Source organism: Rhincodon typus, chromosome 6 (assembly GCF_021869965.1).
Source record: "Rhincodon typus isolate 14 chromosome 6, sRhiTyp1.1, whole genome shotgun sequence".
Taxonomy (NCBI): domain Eukaryota; kingdom Metazoa; phylum Chordata; class Chondrichthyes; order Orectolobiformes; family Rhincodontidae; genus Rhincodon; species Rhincodon typus.
Genome location: NC_063337.1, coordinates 97,987,436 through 98,010,784, shown reverse-complemented (window position 1 = coordinate 98,010,784; position 23,349 = coordinate 97,987,436). Strand labels below are relative to the sequence as shown.

Genomic DNA, 23,349 nt, shown 5'->3' with positions numbered 1-23,349 from the left:
GCCTCATCCTAGCAGTGTTTTGATGAATCCAGCTGAGAGCAAACCGTGCAGCATGCACGACAGGTTAAACAATATGGCTGCTCAGGGGAAAGGGGTGTGGAGGCAGTTTTTCAAGCAGTGTCAATCAGTGAATATTCAAAAGGGACAGGGCACTGAGAGCCACCTCCCTGACATTGCTTCTGACCCCTCCTCCGCCACTTAAGTCCTGCCAACCTCAACCAGCTCCCGTCCACCCGCAACATTACTTCCCTGTCGCCTGGTTCATCCTATATTCGAGGACTTTGGCGGTGTTCTCTCAGCAAGAGCCATGGTCTTCTCAATGGTGCTGGTGAACATAAGTGCTGAAAGCCTCTCAGTATCACGGTAGATGGGACATCTACCACTGGGACCTCAGTTCTAGGGGAGGAGCTGCCATTTGCCTCACCACTGCTCGACTGGCCACTCTGATGTGTGGGGAACTGTGATAATTTGCTATGACTTTGGCCTGAGTCATCCCTCCCAACACAAGAAGGACAAATACAGTAGACACATAGGACTACCATCACTTCCCAGGTCACACACCATTCCGACTTTGATATATATTTGTAGTGATTGGAACTAGGTGGATTTCATTGACCATGCAGTCCTTGATTGGGGTTGTTAAACTGGGCCAAACGGGAAGCCCTGGCTGACAGATATAGACAGGGGATTCAGACAGGCTCCTGACTTCAGGGACTGACTCCGAGCTGGCTGGTCACAGCCAGTGAATTGTACACATGTAAATAAAGGATGACTTAGTGATGGGTACTGGCCTCTGTGCAGTTATTCCAACATTTCAGTCCATTAATTGCTGGATCAAAATCCTGGAACTCCCTACAAAACAGCATCAAGAGGCACATTCATCAAACAAGCTGTAATAGGCCAGAAAGGCTATTGGATGAGAAATACCCATTTTGCCAGCAATGTTTGCAATCCCAAAGATAAATAATAAAAAAGCACATATTCATTGATTGAAAATGTCAATAACACTTTTCAGAAGTGAGGTAAAGCAGAAACAGGAATGCTGCATTGCCCAATTAAATAGATAGCTATGTATTTTGGTGTAGGTTGATGATTTATTGGGCTGTTATGCCAATCAAGATGAAAGATGCTGGTGCTAAACAGTGAAACAACTTTTTGCTTTTGACAGTGTCAGGGTCAACCAGCCCTGATAAGTTTAGCACAGCTTGATGAAGCTGCCTCATTTTGGTTGGTTTTGCACAGAGGGTTTTCCTAAAAATATTAAGGCAGAGAGAAAAATATGCCTCTTCACGCCAGAAATTGTCAATTTTTGATGAAGACATGTCCTGGACACTAATTATCCACTTTCCGTGTAGGACCCTTAACACATTATCAGCCCTGAATTAATTTGCATGCAAAGCCCAGCTGTGAAAGAGCAATGCATTAAATAATGTATTTTTTTTATGTTTTTGTGTTCTGATTAATAATTCATACATGTGCATTATTTCTGCATACAAATGTAAAGAACATAATTGTGGAATCATGTTAAAGGTCATGTATATTTCTTGTTAGTGATATACTTATTAAACTTCTTAGCTGACAGATTGAATGTGTTACAAAGATGACTATGAAATTATGATTATAGTACATTTGCTACTAAAATTACATAAAAGGTAATTAGGTTGCCCATTTCATCCATATTTACATAAGGTTGGGCAATTATGAGCCTTGTTGCTCCAGTGTTTGTCACATAGGAACCAGCTCTAAGAGACAAGGGTTTTACTTGGAGAGGAAGTTATGCTCATACCTCAGACTTGAACCTCCTATTTCACTGTTTTATTTCAACTATACATTCTGTTTTTAGTATCTTCATGTTTGGCGGCAACTATGGCATAGATTAGTGACCACATTTCAACTTTCCAACAGTTGTTCAACTAAAGAAGGGGGTTGCCAACTGTAGTGGATTTCGAATCACCTCATTTTCAGCATATTAAAGAGACATATACTTTGACAGCAGTGGCAACATTGTCAATGATCCACACTATAGATCATCTTTCTTCTCATCCCACTGACCTGACATTTTTTTTATTCGTTAATGGGATGAGGGCATCACTGGCTAGGCAGCATTTATTGTCCATCCCTAATTGCCCAGAGGGCAGTTAAGAGTCAACCACTTTGCTGTGGGTCTGGAGTCACATGTAGGCTAGACCAGGTAAGAATGGCTGTTTCCTTCCCTAAAGGACATTAGTGAACCCGATGGGTTTTTCCCAACAATCAACAATGGATTCACAGTCATCATTAGATACTTAATTCCAGATATTTTATTGAATTCAAATTCCACCATCCGCCAGAGAGGAATTTCAGAAAAGAAATGTCGGTCGATGTCCATGAGAAAGACAGGATAGATGAAAGAAGTGGATTAAAGAAGTGTGAAATAAATGATAGAGAATGGATAGGGATTTTGTAATGCTGATAGTTTTTACTTTATTTCACAGTGGCAGTCTTCTATTGAGTACAAGCATGAAACCCTCAAAATTCTTACCCATGTAAAAGACAACCCCGTGAATCTCACCCTAAAAATTTGGATATTTACATGAGCCCTTTGGGCTACCCTGTGAACCTGTGGCATTACTCTCTTGTAAATCCAATAACTCACCAAAAGATTCTGAAAAACACACTGGGGTGCTTCCAGATGTTGCAATAGAAAAAGTTCCAAAATATTGCTAAATTTATAATTTGGGTGCAGGGTCCTTTAGGGAACACTGGCGTTTAGTCTAGTTGGTATTTCATGCTTTTTGGTTGAATAGTGAACAATGAGGAGGTTAAATGCACAGTAATTTTAGTAATTTTGAATATTAATTTCATGTCAGTTGGTCATGATGTCTGATTTCAGGATGCCATCCACTTAAGGTTTTCTAGTGTATGTTGATAACACAGTTGCCTGTGCTGTCCTCATCCAGCTGCTCTGTGTGCAAGATAATTTCACGCTCCTGGAACTTAATCACAGGAGACCTGGTTGTGCCAGTCCTCATTTTTCAGTTGCAATGCTATTTCGTGGCCATTTTCCAATATCCTTTTTTAGTTTTCTTTTTAAAATGTGTCGCCCACATTCTTTTATGGATTCCGGTTCAAATAATCACTTATTGTAAAACTTCGGCTGAATTTTAAACAGTAATGGGCAGTAAACTGTCTGTTGTCAGGAAAATCTGATGGACTATTTGTCATTCTGCTCCCACAGCCTATTGCCAAGCATTGATGTTGAAAGCTCGCCCCATGTGTTCCTATTATTTTCATTATGTTGATTTAAAATACTCACATTCCACATTACAATTTGCTGTAACCTTTCCTTGCCACCAGGTGGTGAATGCTGAAAAGATTCAGATGAGCTGTACTTGAATCTCAGCTCTACGTGGTCCACCTATTCCAATAGCCAAAGAGAACTGGAGTTGTGCCTCAGGATCATGCAAAACCTCCATCAAAGCCGACTCTACGGGACTTTCCCAGGAAATTGGAACCTCCAATAGGCTTGTGTTTTAAACTCTCCATGAACGCCTTTTAAAGTGGGAAAATTTAGAGGGTTGTAATTCAGTTAAGTTTAATAGTTACCCAGGAAAGGTTAGAAATTTAAAAGCCTACTCTAACCTCCTGGTTAACTACTCAACTGAAACTCACCACTCTGCACTAGCTCTAAAGCTACAAGTTGTTCCCCTGCCACGCGTGCCCCTCTGGAGTCCTGAGAACGACTCCCCAACCAGGGCCGACCAGATTTCACACCATCCTTCACAACCCAGTACTACCCACAACTACCGCTGAACTGGCAGCAGTGCCACCCTCGACCCCTACCTCTGGCCTCAGCCATGGACCAAAACCCACCTTCCACCTGCTGGATCCCCACGCCGGCCAGATCCACCTTTCAGAACTGACACCTTTAACATTGTCACCTGTGCCCCCCCCCCCCCCCCCCCACTGCCCCAAATATTTGGGCAAACAGACAGGCTTCTCTCCCCCACCTACCCTGGGGTGACCCTTCCCTGGAACTGACGCACAACCCTGTAATGTGTCAGACCCCACAACTCCGCCCCCCCGCCCAATCAAATATAATCACTCATTCAGTTATCCGGTATTCTGGCCTATCCACCTGACCCCTCCTGCCCCATCCCACCTCCCCCGCCTCCCGCCCCCCGGTCCTGGCTGTAGTACAGGCACCCATGTAACCGGAATTGAGAAAATGGAAGGAGATGCTTCTTGTGCCCTACCACTATTTCCTCTTCTTTCATTCCACAAGTACCAATATTCAGCGTTATCTGTAGGAATAATACTTCTGGGGCCAGCATCGGTAATACTGTGGAGCAGAACAGAGGGGAAAGGAGTGTAGTCCTGTGACAATATGAAAACAGGAGGATGAATAACATGCCTTTATTTCCCTGAATAATCATCCAGCTTCAGGCTCCAGTTGGTCCCCAGAGTGTAGTAGCCAGATGACACTGGTGCCAGCAATATAGTCTTGCAGACCTGCAACTAAGTTTACTGTCATAAGTCTTAAGCAGTTATACAGACTTCAGATGGGGATCTCTCTAGGCTATATTAATCCTCTGGAATACATACTCCTAGGCCTAGACAGGCATTATGTACTTAGGCTGTAGTACTCCTGACCAGAATGGTAGCAGCCGGGAGAAGGAGACTCATTGCTATAACGGCCCCAGTTCAGGGATTTACACATTAATTCACAAAAACTGTTTGGACATAGGAAAAGGCTGCTTCACTGTTTCCCCTTCTGACTTCTCCCACTTCACCTGCACCAGCACCACTTGCTTCTTTTTTTCAGTTATGACGCACCTGTTTATTCTCTACAGGCTGAGTTATGAAAAGTGTAACATTTCAAACAATGCACATGCAACTTCTATTTAATGAAATAATGTAAACTTGCCTGAAATTTGCCTTAAGTATCAGGATAAAGTTGCCTTATTTATGCTTGATGATTTTATTGCTTAGTGTGAAATCAAGCCAGTCTATCGATTCAATTATAGCTATCTTTGAAGCTCCTTCATTAAACACTTCTTTAAACACAATTGAAATTATGTTTCTTACAGGTTTGCGTCTTGTTTGTGGATTAAATATTGGACCATTATGTCTACTTCCAAAGATTTAATGTGTCTTGTTTTTAAAAAATAATGTGAATGGTCATTTGCGGGCATAAGTTTACAGCAGCTTTTATAGGAACCATTTTAGCAGGTTTAAAATTGAGTTTTGTTTAATCCAACCAAATGGATATCACCCAATTAAGGAGTCATTCAGGCTACATTGCTAATTTATCCAATCTATTTCTTTGTCATCTCAGAAACCTAGTGGCTTTTTATCGATGCTAGATGAAGAAAGCCAGACTCTTCGATCAATGGAACAAAGCCTCAGCAAACGGCTGCAGTCCCATTTGGAAACAGCTCATACAAATGCTGTTTACATGTCTACAAAGGATGGAAATGGGAACATTCCATCAAAGGATCCAGGCTCAGCATTCACTATCATGCATTACGCAGGAAGGGTGAGTTTACAGAAATGAGTGATTAGTCACATATGGTTAATTAAGGGCAACATTTAAATTTGAAGAAGCCATTAGTTCTATTGCTGAAGTTTAAGAATAATTACTAGATTGTCTTGCTCCACAAAGCAGTCTCAAAAAACATTTTGTGCAACATAATCTAGTCTGATGAAAGCAAATGAGAGTATTTCACTTGTGATGAATAGCATATTGCATACGAAGAAGCCATGGATTTGCTTGCTGGCAGCAAGCTCAAATATAGGCGATATATGAACACTGTCTATGCAACATCATTAAATAATAATGTGGAGGAATTGTTATTCGCTCATACTGTTTAGTTGGTTGTGTTATTTCACACTTGGAGATTCATGTAACGTAGGCTGTAAAATTTTATGCGATTCATTTTATTAGAAAATTGAAGTGTTTTAATGATGAAACTTGCAGGTTAATATTTCAGTGCACTAATGAGAAAATGCTGCCTGTTGTTCAATAAAATTTTAATCTGGTCCTCTGCTCAATGGGGAAAAGAGAACCCCACCCCACCATCCCTCCACCCCGGGCATTGAAAGTTCTCCCAGTATCCTGGCCAACATTCTGCCCTCAGGCATTACCAGCACGGATTAACTCATTATTGTGTGGAGAATGAGAAAGATCAGTAACAACGATAACTGCCAGAAGAAGGTGGAAGGTGAGAGGACACTGAGCAAAGTGTTGTTGCCTGCTGAAATGTTCGGTGAGCGCTTCAACACAAACATTATGCAGCAGCAATGCCTCAGCTACAGTTGCTTCATCACAAAACCTGTCACCAATTATTTCTCCTGTGGCACTCACAACTCAAACCTGAGTCTTGGACAGCGCTGCTTGTAGATTTCAGGGTTGCTGTCAGCTTTAACTTTAGAGTTATATCTCCTCTATGACTGCAGAAAGTGGCACTAGCATATCCCATAGTGCATCGTTTTACCACAAAGGATAGCTTAGTATTTCTTTCTCCCCAATTGGACAGAGCAATTCAGGGCAAGAGAGCATTGGAACATTTTTGTGTGCTCCCTATCATCATCCTAACAAGATCAAATGCACACGATTCCATTCCGTCAACATATAACTGCGTAGTGACTATAAGCAGCAGTAGCAGGCAGCTCTGTGTCTACTGCCCTGGTAGTAGTCATAACATGCATCTTGCTTCATCCCCTGCACCGCCTTCATTCCTATCAGGCCTTTATTTTACAGGTAGATTATCAAGTGACAAAGCCTATCCACTTGGCTCATGACCATGGACAGGAATAGGAGCAAGACAGATTTCCAGTGAGAATTATGATGAATATCATCAAGAAACAACCATCCTGCTCAAAAAGAAGGTTCCACCGACTGGTCCGCTCTGGATAGAATTTCCAGCTGAACACTAAGCTGCTATCCAGATTTGTGCTCGCCTATTCACAACTTGTCCATCACAGCAGACCTGTCCTTACCATCACCTGGATAGCCAAGCCTGCATGAGATCTAGGATCAGAGAGAGAAGGAGAAGAGAAGCAGTGAACACAATGGCCCCTGCAATGCCAGGACCCAACTTCCTTTACTTCAATTCAAGGATTTTATCCTCACCTCACTACCAAAGTAAACTCTAACTCAGAATCCAGAACTAAAACGCATTTACCATTCAGCCCAGTTGTGCTCTTTTAGGATAAACATATACAACCATCCTTAATGGCTATCGTGGAGTGTGTTTCTTTTTCATAACCTATGCTCTGGAAGTATTTTTCCTGTGGCCTTATCAGCCAAAATGCATTGCTTCCCCTCAACATACAGTTACTTTGACCACAGGCTACTGGCAACAGTCCTAACCCTTTCCTCCTTCACCAGCTCACTATACTGTCTTTAACGAGCCTGTAAAGTTACTGGAATATCAGACAACATGGTCCATCCACTTGGTTCATGGCTACTAGCTGGAATAGATTGTGACGGAGTTGGCAATGCTAGGATTCTGAGAGACGACATCAGGCATCACTCTCATTAAATGAAGGCCACTCTCCTGTAGAAGTTGTTTCAACACAACTAGATGACTAATATGCTTTGGAGGCTCCGGTCAATATGACTTTTCACAGTCAATGCCAGCCATAGAGTCATACAGCATAGAAACTAACAGCAGAGGGTCCAACAGCATGGGTATTACTGTGTTGTTATTGGAGGAGACTGCTACATCCATATTGGATAGAATACTCCCTGTGTGAGGGGCTGCAACTGGATGCTTCATTAAGATTCCTTGATAGTGTGTCACTGCACCTAACATTCTCTAGCAAATACCCATGAGTTTTCTTCGATCATTTCAAACCTTCAATACAGCAAAGGTTTGCTGCAGTATGCAAAAACACCAATGCAAATCTACAAGCTGGTACATGTGTCAACTTATCCCCAAGTCCTACATTCTACAGATTTGTGCCAACTGAGTCACCTCATGTAATCACTTCCATAAATGTCTGCATCTGAGCAGGCACTTTTGGATGTCAATACCAAGAGAAATGGTGAGTTTTCTTAAAGAATTCCATTCCCTTCTTTGACAAGCACAGAAACTTCCCCATATTTGGAAGCTTGTAGAATGTAGGGAGAACAGAGGGAGTGAAGTGGATCATGAAATCACCTGAGTTTGCCATGCAAAACGTTTGAAGAGAGATCAAGGGGGATAAAGAGGAATGGTTCTGAATAAATCCTATAAGGCCTGTCCCCCAGACACAGTAGTTGCCACAGCCTCAATCTTCCCCTGCTTAGAATGGCCAGCATATACTCTCTGAGCAGGAAGATAAGTAAAAGCAGTCTCTTCCACTCATTGTATGATGCTGTTATCTAGAATTATGCACATCTTTCTCCTCTCAGAAAGAAGCTACTGTGTGAGGTATTTAGAGAATGTGCCTCTCATTGTAGTCAGCGTGTAACATGAGAGTTGTGGGCAAATGAAAGGTGGTTGGTATGTATGAGAAAACAGGTGTAAGGGGGTATATTACATTAAATATAGGAAAGTTAAAGTAGTAAAAAGAGGAGGCATATGAATATTGTCAGTGTGAAAATGATGAAAACACAGGAAGTGTAAAGACAGAGTAAAACAACAATGCTCTCACCTTAACTCTAGCTGTATAATTGAATTTCTTCCAACATTGTAGTTATATCTTGTATGCAGTGCTCCTGCTAATCACATGAACTACAAATTGTTTCAATGATTGTGGAATAGATGCCTAGAGAATTTCCTATCTGTTGAAGAAAAAAGCATCTAGCTCTTTATCTTCATTCCTGTACCAGGGCTTCCAAGGTAGGATCAAAGAGTCATAATGCTCTCCCTGTAGTTTCTTCAGCAATATTTTCACTCAGGACTGCGTTCTTCTTGTCTAGGTTGCAAAATATACCTCTTTCCCATTGAATAAGTGTTGGTTGGGCTCACGTTCAAGTCCCACCTACTCCGGAGGTGTGTAATAAGTTCTCTGAACAGGTTGATAAGAAAAGTAGGTTAATTTAAAGAAAAAGACATTGGTTGTCTTTAAATAGCATCAAGAATTGCCAAATGTGCAGCTTTCATTGGCCAGTGATCTTCTTGCTGATAGTTTGCATGATGCTAATAATTAAGTTACACAAAAATCACCCTCTAATGGAGTTGCTTGTAATGGCAAACTGCAAGTGAAGCTAGAAAACAGAATGAACTGCAGGTGACTGCCACACAGTTTTTGAAGATCAAGGCCTGTATTTTTTCCTCAATCCTGGACTAGGGAGCTGCCCCATCTTTGTGAAAGGCTGAATTTGTGCGAGTGAACACTGCCTTTGTGAAAATAGTGGTTGAGCCCAGAAGTTTGCAGTTCCACTCACAAGCAGGTTTTCTGTGGCAGCAGGAATGTGTTCAGGTTGGGCTTTGTGTCTGCACAGTTCACAAAGACACATGATCCATTAAGTCACTAACTGTCTCCAGTGAAGTGGGACTTTGATAACCTTGGAGTGTGAAAACTGGAGCATTCAGAGTAGACTTGGTAACTGCATTTGCACTTTGTGTATTTCTTTGGATACCCAGGCAAGGTACACAGTGATGGGAATAATCCCAGCTCCACAAATCTGACCTTAAGCATTGGATGCCAGGATGTTGGATTTTCAGTCAGGAAGTTCGGGCTGGATAGAGGTGAAGGTAGGTGACCCCAAAAGTACTGTGGATGCTATAGGGTACTGAGCTCAGCTGTACAGTAGACCAGCCTCAGAGATCCAGCACTGTGTCCGAAACTTAAAAATATGAACTAAAACATTAAAAATCCTTCTATTATTTGAAATCTCAAGCTCCAGATTAAGTATTCTAATCATTACACCACCATATAGAGTCATAAGAGCTGTACAGCACAGAAACAGACCTTCGCACCAACTTGTCCATGCCGACATGGTATCATAAATTAATCTAGTTGCTTTTGGCAGCATCTAGCACATATCCTTCTAAACCCTTCCTACTCATGTATCCATCCAGATGCCTTTTAAATGATGTAATTGAACCAGCCTCCACCACCTCCACTGACAGCTCATTCCATACACCCACAATCCTCTGTATGAAAAGGTTGCCTCTTAGGTTCCTTTTAAATCTTTCCCCTTTTGCCTTAAACCTATGCCCTCTAGTTTTGGACTCAGTTTACCCTGGGGAAAAGACCTTGGCTATTCACCCTACATATGCCCCTCATGATTTTATAAATTTATAAACCATGCTCCAGGGAAAATAGCCCCAACCTGTTAGGTCTCCCACTATAGTTCAAACCCATATGTTAGAAGAAGCAGTTGTTAGGTTTAGACTGGAGCTCCTATTTTAGTAATGTTACACAAGAAAAGTTGAATTGGGAGATACAACTGAATAAGGATTTTTTGTTTCAATTTGACAGGATTAGAACAGAGAGAGCTAAGAAGGCTTGTCTTCTGAATTGATAAAAAATGTAAAAAAGGCAACTTTTAGTCATTTCAGCTGATTGTGAATAGTAATGAAAATAGCTCAGTCACTTCCACAAAACAATAGACTTATGAGGTAAAACCACTGAATTTAGAGAGAGATAACAAGGTGTGGAGTTGGATGAACACAGCAGGCCAAGCAGTATCAGAGGAGCAGGAGAGCTGATGTTTCGGTTCTGGACCCTTCACACCACCCCAAGGCCTCCTACCCTCCCTCAACCTCTTCATCTCCAACTGCCACCAGCTTTCTTGCTTCTCTAATGCTGCTTGGCCTGCTGTGTTCATCCAGCTCTACACTTTGTTATCTCAGATTCCCCAGCATCAGCAGTTCCCACTGTCTCTGAATTTAGAGAGAGGTTGGCTCTTGTTAGCTTGGGTGTGAAAGTCTGAGAGACACAATCCCAGATCTTCCAGTTAGCAACTATGCCTGTAGAGTTGTAGCCCCAGAGTGATGCTGCCTACTTTCAGCTGTGGCTTCTAATAACGGATAAAGCTGCAATTGATACATTTGGGAGTTGATAGTTATACGTTAATAACTGGGTTACATCATCAACAATGTTGGGTCATTTGATACTGGAAGCTGAGTAGAGAAGACTCTAATGAAATCTTGTTCAACCATGCCTCTGTATCAAGTGCAAGTGGTTAATAAATGTTCGTTAATTTTCACTAGAATGGTATCATTTGGTCCTCATCCATCAAAGGTTTCCAGAACACGCTGTTGATGTTTATACAGAACTATATCAGTGCAGCCTTTCAATCCGGCAAGCAAAATAAAAGACAACAGAAGAGAAAAACATGAAACAACACAGTATAGAGCTGGAGGAACACAGCAGGCCAGGCAGCATCAGAGGAGCAGGAAAGTTGACTTTCGAGGCAGGACCTTTATTCAGAAATGGGCATTTCTGAAGATGGGTCCGGACCCGAAACGTCAACTTTCCTGCTCCTCTGATGCTGCCTGACCTGCTGTGTTCCTCCAGGTCCACACTGTGTTATCTCAGACTCCAGCATCCGATGTTCTTGCTATCTCAGAAGAAAAAAACATATCTCTTTTTCATGAAATGTCAAGTCTCAAGTATTTTAATGAATGCATGTGGATTATGAGTGGATGAGAAGATAGTTAGTTAGGGTAGATATCAAGGGGGTAACCCAATAACTTCAGCTGCAGATGTGTCCCAACATAACAGTTTTTCAGTCTAATTCTAATTTCAATATCATTCATCTTCAACACATTTTGTCAGTTCTCATAAAGCCTTTACAAATTAAACTGGACCTGTACCTCTGACGGAGGAAGTTACCTTTAGTGGCCTCCCGCAGTTTGAAATAAAGAACAGAGGAGCAGGGAAAGGTAACAGCAGCCCAGTTCAGATTATCCTGACTTCCCACCTGAGGCTAGAAATCCACATTTGGGAAGCAATGATATCAAAGTCTGTTTGGGGGGGATTTGTAATTGGGTTAAGGAGAATGGGGGCTGGATGTGTGGTGGTAGCTTGGGTGGTTGTTGGTCAGGGGTATTCAGGTAAGATCGGGGATCATTGGGTTGGGTGTTGTTGAGTCAAGGTTGAATGATCAGGCTGGGGGATGATTAGCTCAGGTGAGGAGGGGATAAGCAGGTGGGCTGCTCAGATTGAACGGGGGTAGTCAAGACAAGCACACAATCAGAACAGGGGGAGGGATGTGAGGAAGCAAGGAAGCCATGCATATTCAGGTTGAGGTAGGGTAGGAGGGTCTGGGAGCCAGTCAGTGAGGGGGGTGGTCATTCAAAGGATTTCAGGTCAGTTTGGATATTTGTTAGTCTGGGTGGGGTGTCAGGTGGGGCCAGATGGGAGGTTAGTCAGTACAGAATAGTATGGTTGGATGGGAGTTCCATTTGGGGGTGGTCAGGTTGGAGTGATAGTTTATCTGGTCAGGACATTGCAGGGAGGTAATGATCAAGTTGAGTCAGGGCAGCAGGGTGGGGGCTTAATCCTGCGCTCACTGTTGGATATTCTTGAAGAGGGTCCTTGGTGACAGAAATCAGAATTTTAAACTCCTCGGAAGTCACATGCACCTGAAGGGTGTCAAAATGCAGATGGAATCCTGGGAGGGGGAACTAGTTGTACAGTTCATTCTTGGGACGAGCACTCTTTCCACCTGTAGATTCTGTCCTCAAGTCCGGCACTTGCTGTTCCCCTCCATGACCACTCCCCTCACTCCCTTCCACTGATTCACCACGCCCCCCCCCCCCCACCCCCCCCCCCCCCCCCTCTGCCACTCCCTACCCAAACTCTTGTTCTTGTAGTTCTCCCCCTCCCTCTCAACCCTGGTGCCCCTGCCTGACTCCTCCAATGTTGACACCCCTTCTCCAACCCCTCCGCTCACTACTCTCCTCCTCAATTGCCCTGCTTTCCACTCTTCCCTAACACACCCATTTCCCTTCCCTCGAATTCCACCGCCAACAGTTCCCTTCCCTATCTCCCCACCAGCTGCTACCACCTCAACTCTCCAGCTTGCTGCGTCCCTCTTGACATTCCTAATCCCTGCTTCCATCATTGAACCTACGACTCCTCACTGCCTTCCATTCACCACATCCCTTGGGAAAAGGGCAACAGAAGGGAGGAAGTGAGTGCGGTAGCGTCAAGACGGAACAGAAACCAGGAGGGAAGTGGGGACCAGGCGGATGGTGATGAGTGAAAGGGCAGGGAAGGAAGCAATGAATGGGAATGAAGTTGTGAGCTAAGAGCTCAAGAATGACTGTGCAAAAGACAGAGTTTCTGGATCCAAGGATAGGTGAGAGAGAACATTGGCTGCAGAAATTCACCAAAGATCCTCAGACAGCACCTTCCAAACCCACAACCACTTCCATCTGGAATGGCAAGGGCAGCAGATATATGGGAACACCACTGCATGCAAGTTCCCGTCCAAGCCACTCACCATCCTGACTTGGAATTATTTTGCCGTTCCTTCACTGTCACTGGGTCAAAATTCTGGAATTCCCTCCCTAATGGCATTGTTGGCTGCAGTGGTTCAAGAAGGCAGCACAGCACCACCTTCTCAAGGGCAACTAGGGATGGGCAACACATGCTGACCAGCCAAAGACACCCACATCCCACAAATGAATATTAAAACAAATTCCACCTGATTAATCATGTCAGGCTTGGCTTTCATCCTTTAGTTTCCTGTTGTGGGTAAGTCTATTATTCCTTTACCAATGGGCTAGAGCAGGGCTTCCGAATGTGGGGTGTGGGATTCTGAGTTGGGGGCCTGCAAGCTGAAATTTCGGAGCCACAAAATCTGTAGTAGCAGTGGACACCATAGAACCCTGATTGAGCTGAATAAAGCTGTCATTGTGTTATAACAGGCTCCCATTCTCACAGGCTCCCATTCTCACAGGCTCCACACACTCATATTTCTCACCGACAACAATTTTCAAACCTTGAGATAGAGTCACAGTGGGAAAATGTTTTGGTTTGTAGTGGAGTAGAGTAAGAGTAAATCCCACTTTACCACTGGGATGTGTGCAGCTGTATTAATTCAGTTGTGCAGCTCTTGATGGCCTGTTACATGGATTTATAAATGCACAGCGTGGAGAGAATGCTGCTAAGGGGGAAGGGAGCATTAAAGGGACGTGTGGAAGAGTTTAAACTTTGGACAGACCCTCTGATAGGTTCCGAGGAGGGACCATAAATGAGGGCTGCCACTTGCCAACAGAAAGCTGCTGGGCTGGGATCCTTTGCTGGAGCCTCTCCTGCCTCTAGTTAAAATCTGGCAATAGTAGGTTAACTGCCCATTTAAGGTATTCAGTCGACCGACAGATGGGTATAACTGTCCCACCCTCACCCTACTGCAGATAAAGTGTGACAGGAACAGAAGTGGGAACCTAGATGTGGGTATGGTACTCGATGGACTGGTTTTGATCTCTACCATTTCATATTCCCACTGGCACCTGCGCAGTTATCTTGAGGAGATGCTCTTAAGTATATTTTGAGCTTATTTGTTGTACATCTTTTTAAAATAAAAACCTTCTGTGTACTCTCTCTCTCTCTATTTCCAGTTAAGACATGTGGCCTGATGCCCGATGCCATTCTACCTCCAATAGACGTTTGTTGGGAAACTGATGCGCATGTGATGATGATGATATAAATGGCCTTCCTTTATGAAAAACTGACCAAGAATTAGAACTTTGAATAGCCACTTAGGCCAAATTGAAAATACCAAGTGTCATTTCGAAAGAAAAATGACCACATATCCCTTCTCAAATATCACTAAACGTCTGACTGTAAAAGAATGATGTCCTTTGGTGGAAAACAGTCTTTAAGTAACATGTAAGGCACACAAGTGGGAGCCTAAAGAGTATGTTCGTTATATATAGCCTCAAGTCAGGAATATAAATTTGTTTGATGCAGACTGATATCACTGGAGCTAGCCATTTTAAACTATAATCACACAATGGGGAAATCAGGCTACTAGATTAGTCTCCTGGCCCTTAATATCCGTTTGCATAATGGCCTTTTAGTGCTGATCAATTTGTTTTCATCTTCTCATCAGTGCATGTGTCAAAAATAGCCTTCTCAACTGTCATCTAACCTCTGCCCTGGGAGTGCATCTGGGAAACTGCTGCAGGCCAAAGTAGTCTCTGAAACTGAAACTTTCATTCCAGCTGAACACAAAGAAGATGGATTAATCAATGAGGAAGCTTTCAATTTTTCTCTCTCTCTATAGAGTGATTTTCCAGACATAACAATCAGCATCGTCTGGTGCAGACTCAGTGATGAATCTGTCAAACTTCAAAAGGTTGCTTGACATGCAAGTAGAGAATCAAGCTCCTTAATATTTTTGCGTGACCCTGCTTAAAACACTCTCATCACCTCAGTGCCAAATCAAGAGTGGGAAGAGAATAAACCACTGTTAAGTGGAGTAATTTATGTAAGGTTCCAACTCCTTTGTACTCCAGTGAGTTCATTGATATTCTGCAATTCTGAATCGTCTTCCTTGTAACCAATACAGGTTTATTAAATCCCTGGACATTTCATCCTGGACGGCAGATGGACAGGGTTGAGGGATTGCTAGTTTTGCAGCACTTACTTGAAATGGTGCACATTGCTTAAGTTGATGGAAGGACATCTGGTTGCTGTCATATTAATTGTTGTAGAAGGATTATTGACACGGGTTGTTATGGTATTGTTCCTACCTCTAGGTTGAAAGGCCTACGTTCATCATCATCATAGAATCATAGAATCCCTTCGGCCCAACAAGTCCACACCGACTCTCAGAGCATCCCAACCAGACCCATCCCCTAATCTACACATCCCTCAACACTACGGGCAATTTAGCATGGCCAATCCACCTAGCCTGCATATCTTTGGACTGCGGGAGGAAACCGGACCATCCGGAGAATGTGCAAACTCCACACAGACAGGCGCCCGAGGCTGGAATCGAACCCGGGTCCCTGGCGCTGTGGGAACAGCAGTGCTGACCACTGAGCATTCAAACCCCACATTCCTCAGCAGGTCAATTAAAAAACTTTTTATTTTAAACATTCAAAGGAAAAAGTAAATCAGAAATTACGTTCATAGTGTGTCATTCACACCCTCCATGCATCGCAATACTTTCAACGAATTGATTATTTTTGAAGTGCAGCAATCCTTATATAGGTGGATGCAAGAGGCAATTTACACAGGGCAAGGTCTCACAAACAGCAGGTTAAGATAACAACCAGTAGGGGCCCTTCTTGTGATGCAGTGGTAATGTTCCTACCCCTGGACTGGGAGGCCGAGTTCAAATCCCCAGCCCCCCCTTGTAAGAACATATCTCAACAGATTGATAAGAAAAAACAATTAAAAATAGCATAAATAACCAGCTTATCTGCTTTCTTTTTGCTATTATTGGTTGGGGCAAAATATTAAGTTACGCTACAGGGAAAAAACTTCTTGCATAAATCGAAACAAGAGGTATTTTTATCCACCTGTATAGGCAGCCAGAACTAGTTAATGGCAAGAATTTCTGGTTTTGGTGAGCAGGAGGATCAGATGGGGAGGGAAATCCCATCATCTGCAAAATCCCACCATCCGTAAATACTTGCTTCCTGTGTGGTGTGAACATCTTACAAAATGGACTTGCATGTATAATAATGGAGGCAAAAATCATTCAATTTATTGAATGAACATTTAGATGCTGTGATGGGGCAAGATTTTATAGGGAGCTGACTGGATAGGTTGACAGCTAAGGCACCTTGAATGGTCCCATTTTATCGGTTATTTCCTATTTATTTCAAAGGGAATGGAAAACAAAAATAGGGAGGTTTTGCTAAAACTGTACAAGTTACTTGTCAGACCACTGCTGGAATATTGTGGAGAGTTTTGAGCCTCTTATCTAAGGAAAGATGTAGTGCCTTGGAGGCAGTCCAGAGAAGATTCACTGGTATGGAGGGACAGTCTTATAAGAGGCTAGGTAGATTGGGCCTGCACTCATTAGAATATAGAAGAATGTGTGGCAACCTTATTGAAACATGCAAGAAATTTAGGGGACTTGACAGGGTGTTTCCCCTTGAGGGGAGAGTCTCTGATCAGACAGCAGAATAAGTGGTCGCATATACAAGACAGAAGAGAATTTTCTTCTCTCAGACAGTTGTGAATCTGTGGGATTCTTTATTACAGAGAGCTGTTGAGGCTGGGTCATTAAACATATTCAAGTTTGAGATAAACAGATGTTTAATCAGCAAGCGAATCAAAGATTGTGGGAGGAAAGGCAGGAAAGTGGAGCTGAGAGTTATCAGATCAGTCATGACCTCATTCAATGATGGAGAAAACCTGATGGACTGAAGAGTCTACTTCTGCTTCTATGTATTATGGTCACAAATTCCAGCAAATGTATTTGGGAAGGTGCAGCTGCTTTCATTCATTTTTTCATCTCCTTGAACTGGATGACTGGTGGCAATGCTAGCATATGTATTGTCATCCTTTCTAAAGTAACTTTCCTCAACACAAAAGGAGACCAAAGTTGGGGAGATTTTCTAGAAGTGTACCTTGCTGATGATGATCATAAACTCATGAATCTTGAAGGTGAAAGCAGTCATTGAATAAGGCCTAACCTTCAAGAATAAAGAACAGCTTACTGTGGAACAGTGTAGCTACCTTGTTCCAAGCTACCTTGGGAGCAATGCAAGAGTTTGGGATTGTGTAAAACTATTTAAGATGAAACATACTGTTTATATTTGACATGTCAGCTAATTCATGTTTAACATGCATGGCTCAGATTCGTGTTCAAGTGAAAGGTAGAAAATTACATTTGGTTGCTAATTTTTTCATCTGAGAACCTTTTGATGGTACATTTCATCGTTTTGGTTGACAGCTGTCCCAAAAGAGCTTTGTGGTAAAGGAGCACCGGAAACTTCAAAATAATAGGTCAAATCACTTGGTCTCCACATCGTCAGAGACTGAACGTACATTTGAAGATGCACAGTGAGTCCCTGTGGAAATCCTGATTTGGACTCATGTGAGATTTGTGCATCAGGAGTTCTGATGCAGAGTCACCAGACTATAAATGTTAACTCTGCTTTCTTCCCACAGATGCTGCCAGACCTGCTGAGTTTCTCCGCTATTTCTGTTTTAGTTTCTGAGACACACACCAGACTGGATCCGATGGCATATAGACACCTGTCTGACCCCCTACTTAGAGTCCTCCTGGCTGTCTATTGATGACTAACCCCGCTGCCCAGATTCAACTACTCCCAAACTGGACTCTGCACTCATTATTTCACCCACCTACTTCCTGTAATCATGTACCCACTCACCCGCCAGATCACCTACCTATGTACCCTACCAGCCTGCGCTCCTCACCCATTCAACCACCTCACCCACTTACCCATCATAACGATGTACCCAGTCCAGACCACGACTATCTACTGACCTCACCCATCTTGCCATCAATCTAACTTACTGATCTACACATCTCACCAACCTCACCTACTTATCCACCCCTTACTCAGTCACTCATCCATTCCTCTATCCATTAGCATTCAAACGCAGGCAGCATAATGTCTCAGTGATTAGCACTGTTGCCTCACAGCGCCAGTGACCTGGGCTCAAATCTGGCCTTGGGTAACTGTCTGTGTGGTGCTTATAAGTTCTCCCTGTGTCTGTACGCGTTTCATTCGGATGCTCTAGTTTCCTGCCATAGTCCAAGGATGTGCAGGCTAGGTGGATTAGTCGTGGTAAGTGTGGGGTAGGATGCTGTTCAGAGGATCAGTGCATACTTGATGGACCAAATGGCCTCTTTCTGCACTGTAAGGATTCTATGATTAAACCTTTAAATTTACCATACAAGAGCTGAAGCTGTAAAAAGCATTCATGTTTGCTGTTCCCGAAATGGCCTCCTCTACATCGGGGAAACCAAGCGGAGGCTTGGAGACCGCTTTGTGGAACACCTACGCTCGGTTCGCAACAAATGACTGCACCTACGAGTCGCAAACCACTTCAACTCCCCCTCCCATTCCTTGGACAACATGTCCATCCTGGGCCTCCTCCAGTCCCACAAAGATGCCACCGGAAGGTTGCAGGAACAGCATCTCATATTTCGCTTGGGAACCCTGCAGCCCAATGGTATCAATGTGGACTTCACAAGCTTCAAAATCTCCCCTTCCCCAACCGCATCCCAAAACCAGTCCAGCTCATCTCCGCCTCCCTAACCTATCCATCCTTTCTCCCACCTATCCACTCCTCCCACCTCAAACCCCATCCCCACCTCCTACCTACCAGCCTCATCCCTGCCTCCTTGACCTGCCCGTCCTCCCTGGACTGACCTATCTCCTCCCTAACTCCCCACCTACACTCACCTTTACTGGCTCCATCCCCGCCTCCTTGACCTGTCTGTCTCCTCTCCACCTATCTGCTCCTTTATCCATCGTCCATCTGCCTCCCCCTCTCTCTCTATTTATTTCAGAACCCCCTTCCCCTCCCCCATTTCTGAAGAAGGGTCTAGGCCCGAAACGTCAGCCTTCCTGCTCCTCTGATGCTGCTTGGCCTGCTGTGTTCATCCAGCTTTACACCTTGTTATCTCATGTCCTCTCCTCCCCCTGACTTTACTCCATGTTGACAAGGTTCCCCGAAGGACGTAGCAGTGCCCATTCCTTTGACAATGGGATTGTAAAACCTTGGAAAAAATAAGCAGCAGTGGCAGATTGAGAGAATCTTCGAGCACAGTGGCAGTCCACTCATCATTGCTGTTGCTGCTTCAAAGGTTTTGCTACTTTGTTTATTCAACCCGGGTGACTGTCGACACATCTGAACCATTGAACATTTGCATTCAGTCATAACTTTTAATAATGATAAGCATTTACTGAAAAACAGGAACCAAAAACATTTCATCAATCTTTACAACACCTATTAGATTTAAATCATCCAGTTCTTCCCTATCTGTGAGCACCAGCCCTTGGTGAATTCATTCTCATATACAAATGACTTTAAAAGCCAAGCATGAATAGAGAACTTGGTTAGAGACAAAAAAAAACTGCAAATGCTGGAATCCAAGGGAGACAAATGGGAGGCTGGAAAAACACAGCAGGCCAGGCAGCATCTGGAGGAAAGGAGCAGTCAATGTTTCAGGTATTACCCTTCCTCAGGAATAGGGGATGCTGACAGTTATCATGCAACCTGAAGATCGTAGTATCACTTGACTTTCGATTTAATGAGCATTAAACTCCTTGCGTTCGGAGCAAACTTTATTATACTTTAGAGTCTTTTGTTTTTGGATTACAAGCAAGCATGTCTCAGCAGATATACATTGCCAACAGGTATCCTTTAAAGTTGTGGTGCTTATTATCTTTGATGGTAGTAATGATTAGTTTTATTATTCCATTGAAGTAGTATTTACTTTGGAAACATAGGTGCCACTTAGGCAGAAAGGTTATTAGTTTTGAGTGTAGTTAATCTCCTTTGACTACTGATCTTGATCCACGTGATTCATCACTTTCAACTGTATTTACATTTACTCCTGCTGTGGGAAATTATATAGTTATCTTCAGTTGAGCAACAGAACAGTGAAAATAAAACAGATTGAAAGCATAAACATTCTGGTTAAAGAAAAATGCTGAAACACTGTGCGATGTTCTGTCTCGCAACAGGTAACCTATGATTTAACAGGAGCGATTGAAAAGAACAGAGATTCACTTTCCCAAAGCCTGTTTTTTATTATGAAAAGTAAGTGTTTGTTTTTTTTAATAAATCAAAACATATTGCAAGCACTATATTTAAACCACTTTATTTGTGTTAATTAACTAAGTTAGATAGTTGTTATGTCTCAAATCTTTTCAATGTCATGAATGAAATGTCATTTAGAAATAAATGTAGTTTCCACTGTGTAATTATGTCATTTTTTGCAATATTTTCATTGAGCTGGTATTAATACTTGTCTCAGCAGGCTGGGAAAGCGCTTCCCATAATAGATTGAAAAAGGTTGCCATATTCAAATCCTTTACAGGAAATATTCTATAACGTTTCATGAGACACACAAATATGTAAATATTTATTGAATAGGAGCATTCCAAGGTCAAACAATGCTGTATAGATTACTTTTAATTTTTAAATTGTAGAAACATAGCTGGTAATTGCTTATAAAAACCAAGCAACTAACAACAATCAAGAAACTTAACACCGTTCAGGACAAAGCAACTCACTTGATTGGCACTACATCCACAAGCATCCACTCCCTCCACCACTGACGCTCAGTAGCAGCAATGTGTGCTATCGACAAGACACAGCAGAAATTCACCAAAGATCCTCAGACAGCACCTTCCAAACTCATGACTACTTCCATCTAGAAGGACAAGAGCAGCAGATGCATGGGAATACCACACCTCCGAGTTCCCTCCCCAAGCCACTGACCATCCTGACTTGGAAATATATCGGCATTCCTTCACTATCACTAGGTCAAATCCTGGAATTCCCTCCCTAATATCAACACACAGCAGGTGGACTGCAGTGGTTCAAGAAGGCAGCTCACCACCACCTTCTTAAGGGTAACTAGGAACAGGCAATAAATGCTGTCCCAGCCAGAGATTCCCACATCCGCTGGGTGAATTTAAAAATATTGGCCTAAATTAGCCCCAGCCTAAATGACTGCAGAAGCAATGGACTGATATCTCCCACGTTCTGGTTATTTTTGGGGTGTTCGTAAATGACTTCCCGTCATTTCTCCTGCACTCATCCACTGCTCGCTTCATTAATTGTGCATCCAAGCTCCACAGGGGTCTTCTCATTCAACCATGCAGTAGCAGCCATAACCTTCTAGCAATCATTGGCACCACATTTAAACTCCAACTGCATACCAGTTCAAAGAAGCTAACCTTTACACGCTGCTGCTCCATCGTTGCAACCAAGGACATGAACCAGAAAGGGGAGGAAAGATACTCGATTTCTTCAACATCACCACTTCCTCCCCCACCTCCTCTGGAAGCTCATTCCATACACGCACCATCCTCTGCGTGAAAAAGTTGCCCCTTAGGTCCCTTCTAAACCCTTCCCGTCTCACCTTAAACCTATGCCCTCTAGTTTTGGACTTCCCCACCCGAGGGAAAAGACCTTGGCTATTCACCCTAACCATGCCCCTCATGATCTTATAAACTTCTATAAGGTCACCCCTCAGCCTCTGACACTCCAGGGAAAATAGCCCCAGCGTATTCAGCCTCTCCCTATAGCTCAAACCCTCCAATCCCTGGCAACATCCTTGTAAATCTTTTCTGAGCCCTTTCTAGTTTCACAACATCTTTCATATAGCAGGCAGACCAGAGTTGCATGCAGTATTCCAAGAGTGGTCTTTGTTATTTGTTATTGCCAGATTTTCACACTGACCTGCAGTCAACCACTCTAGCTCAGAATGAACTGCAAGGCAAGTGGGGAGCAAGGGATTTTGACCACACTCCAGTGCCCTTCCAGGCATCCAGATGGAGGAGGCATCACATATTGGGCCCCTCTAAAGTCTCTTCTCAGAACAGGAATAGGCTGTTCAGCTCCTGGATGATCCGACATTCCTCGACATTTTCTCCATAACTCTCCAAATCAAGTATTTATCTATCTGAGCCTTAAGTATACACAAGGACTCTGCCCCCACAGCTCTCTGTGGCAAGGAGTTCCAAAGACTCTCAATCGTCTGAGAGAAGAAATTCGTACTCACCTCAGTGTTAAATTGGTGCCCTTTTATTCTGAGACTATGCACTCTGGTCCAAGACTCCCCTATAAGGGGAAACATTGTCTCAGTATTTACCCTGTCAAGCCCCTTAAGAATCCTATAAAAATCCTATGTGTTTCAATGGGATCACCTCACATTCTGCTAAACTCCAATGAGCACAGTCCCAAACTATTTAGTCTTTGCTCATAAGACAATCACGCCACTCCAGTGAAGATCCGAATCAACCTTCTCTGAACTACCACCAATGAAATGATTTCTTCCAAAGATGTGCAGGTTCAGTGGAAGGACCAGGCTAAATTGGCCATAGTGTCCAGGGATGTGCAGGTTGGGTGGATTAACCATGGGAAATGCAGCGTAGGGGAGTGGGTCTGGATGGGATGTTCTTCGGAGGGTCAGTGTGGACTCGATGAGATAAATGGCCTGCTTCCACACTGTAGGAATTTTATGACTCCCTTAAATAGGGAACCAAAATTATCAGTACTCCGGACATGGTCTCATCAGCACCTTACACATTTGCAGTACAACTTCCCTACTCTTATTCTCCAAGCTCCTTGAAATCAGGAACAAAAACAAAGTTGCTGGCAAAGCTCAGCAGGTCTGGCAGCATCTGTGAAGGAGAAAACAGAGTTAACGTTTCAGGTCCTTCCGGGAAGGGTGACCGGACCCAAAACGTTAACTCTGTTTTTTTCTTCACAGATGCTGCCAGACCTGCTGAGCTTTTCCAGCAA

The 23,349-nt window shown here is 43.2% G+C and overlaps 1 protein-coding gene across 1 annotated transcript in view; it reads left to right on the top strand.

The window, feature by feature from the left end:
• myo16 (myosin XVI) overlaps nt 1-23,349 on the top strand; it is a 301,066-nt gene that overhangs the window by 204,907 nt on the left and 72,810 nt on the right. The window contains exons 22-23 of the mRNA XM_048598425.1: nt 5,318-5,518; nt 20,559-20,634. Of these exons, the coding sequence (XP_048454382.1) occupies nt 5,318-5,518; nt 20,559-20,634 (277 nt within the window). The remainder of the gene's footprint in view (nt 1-5,317; nt 5,519-20,558; nt 20,635-23,349) is intronic.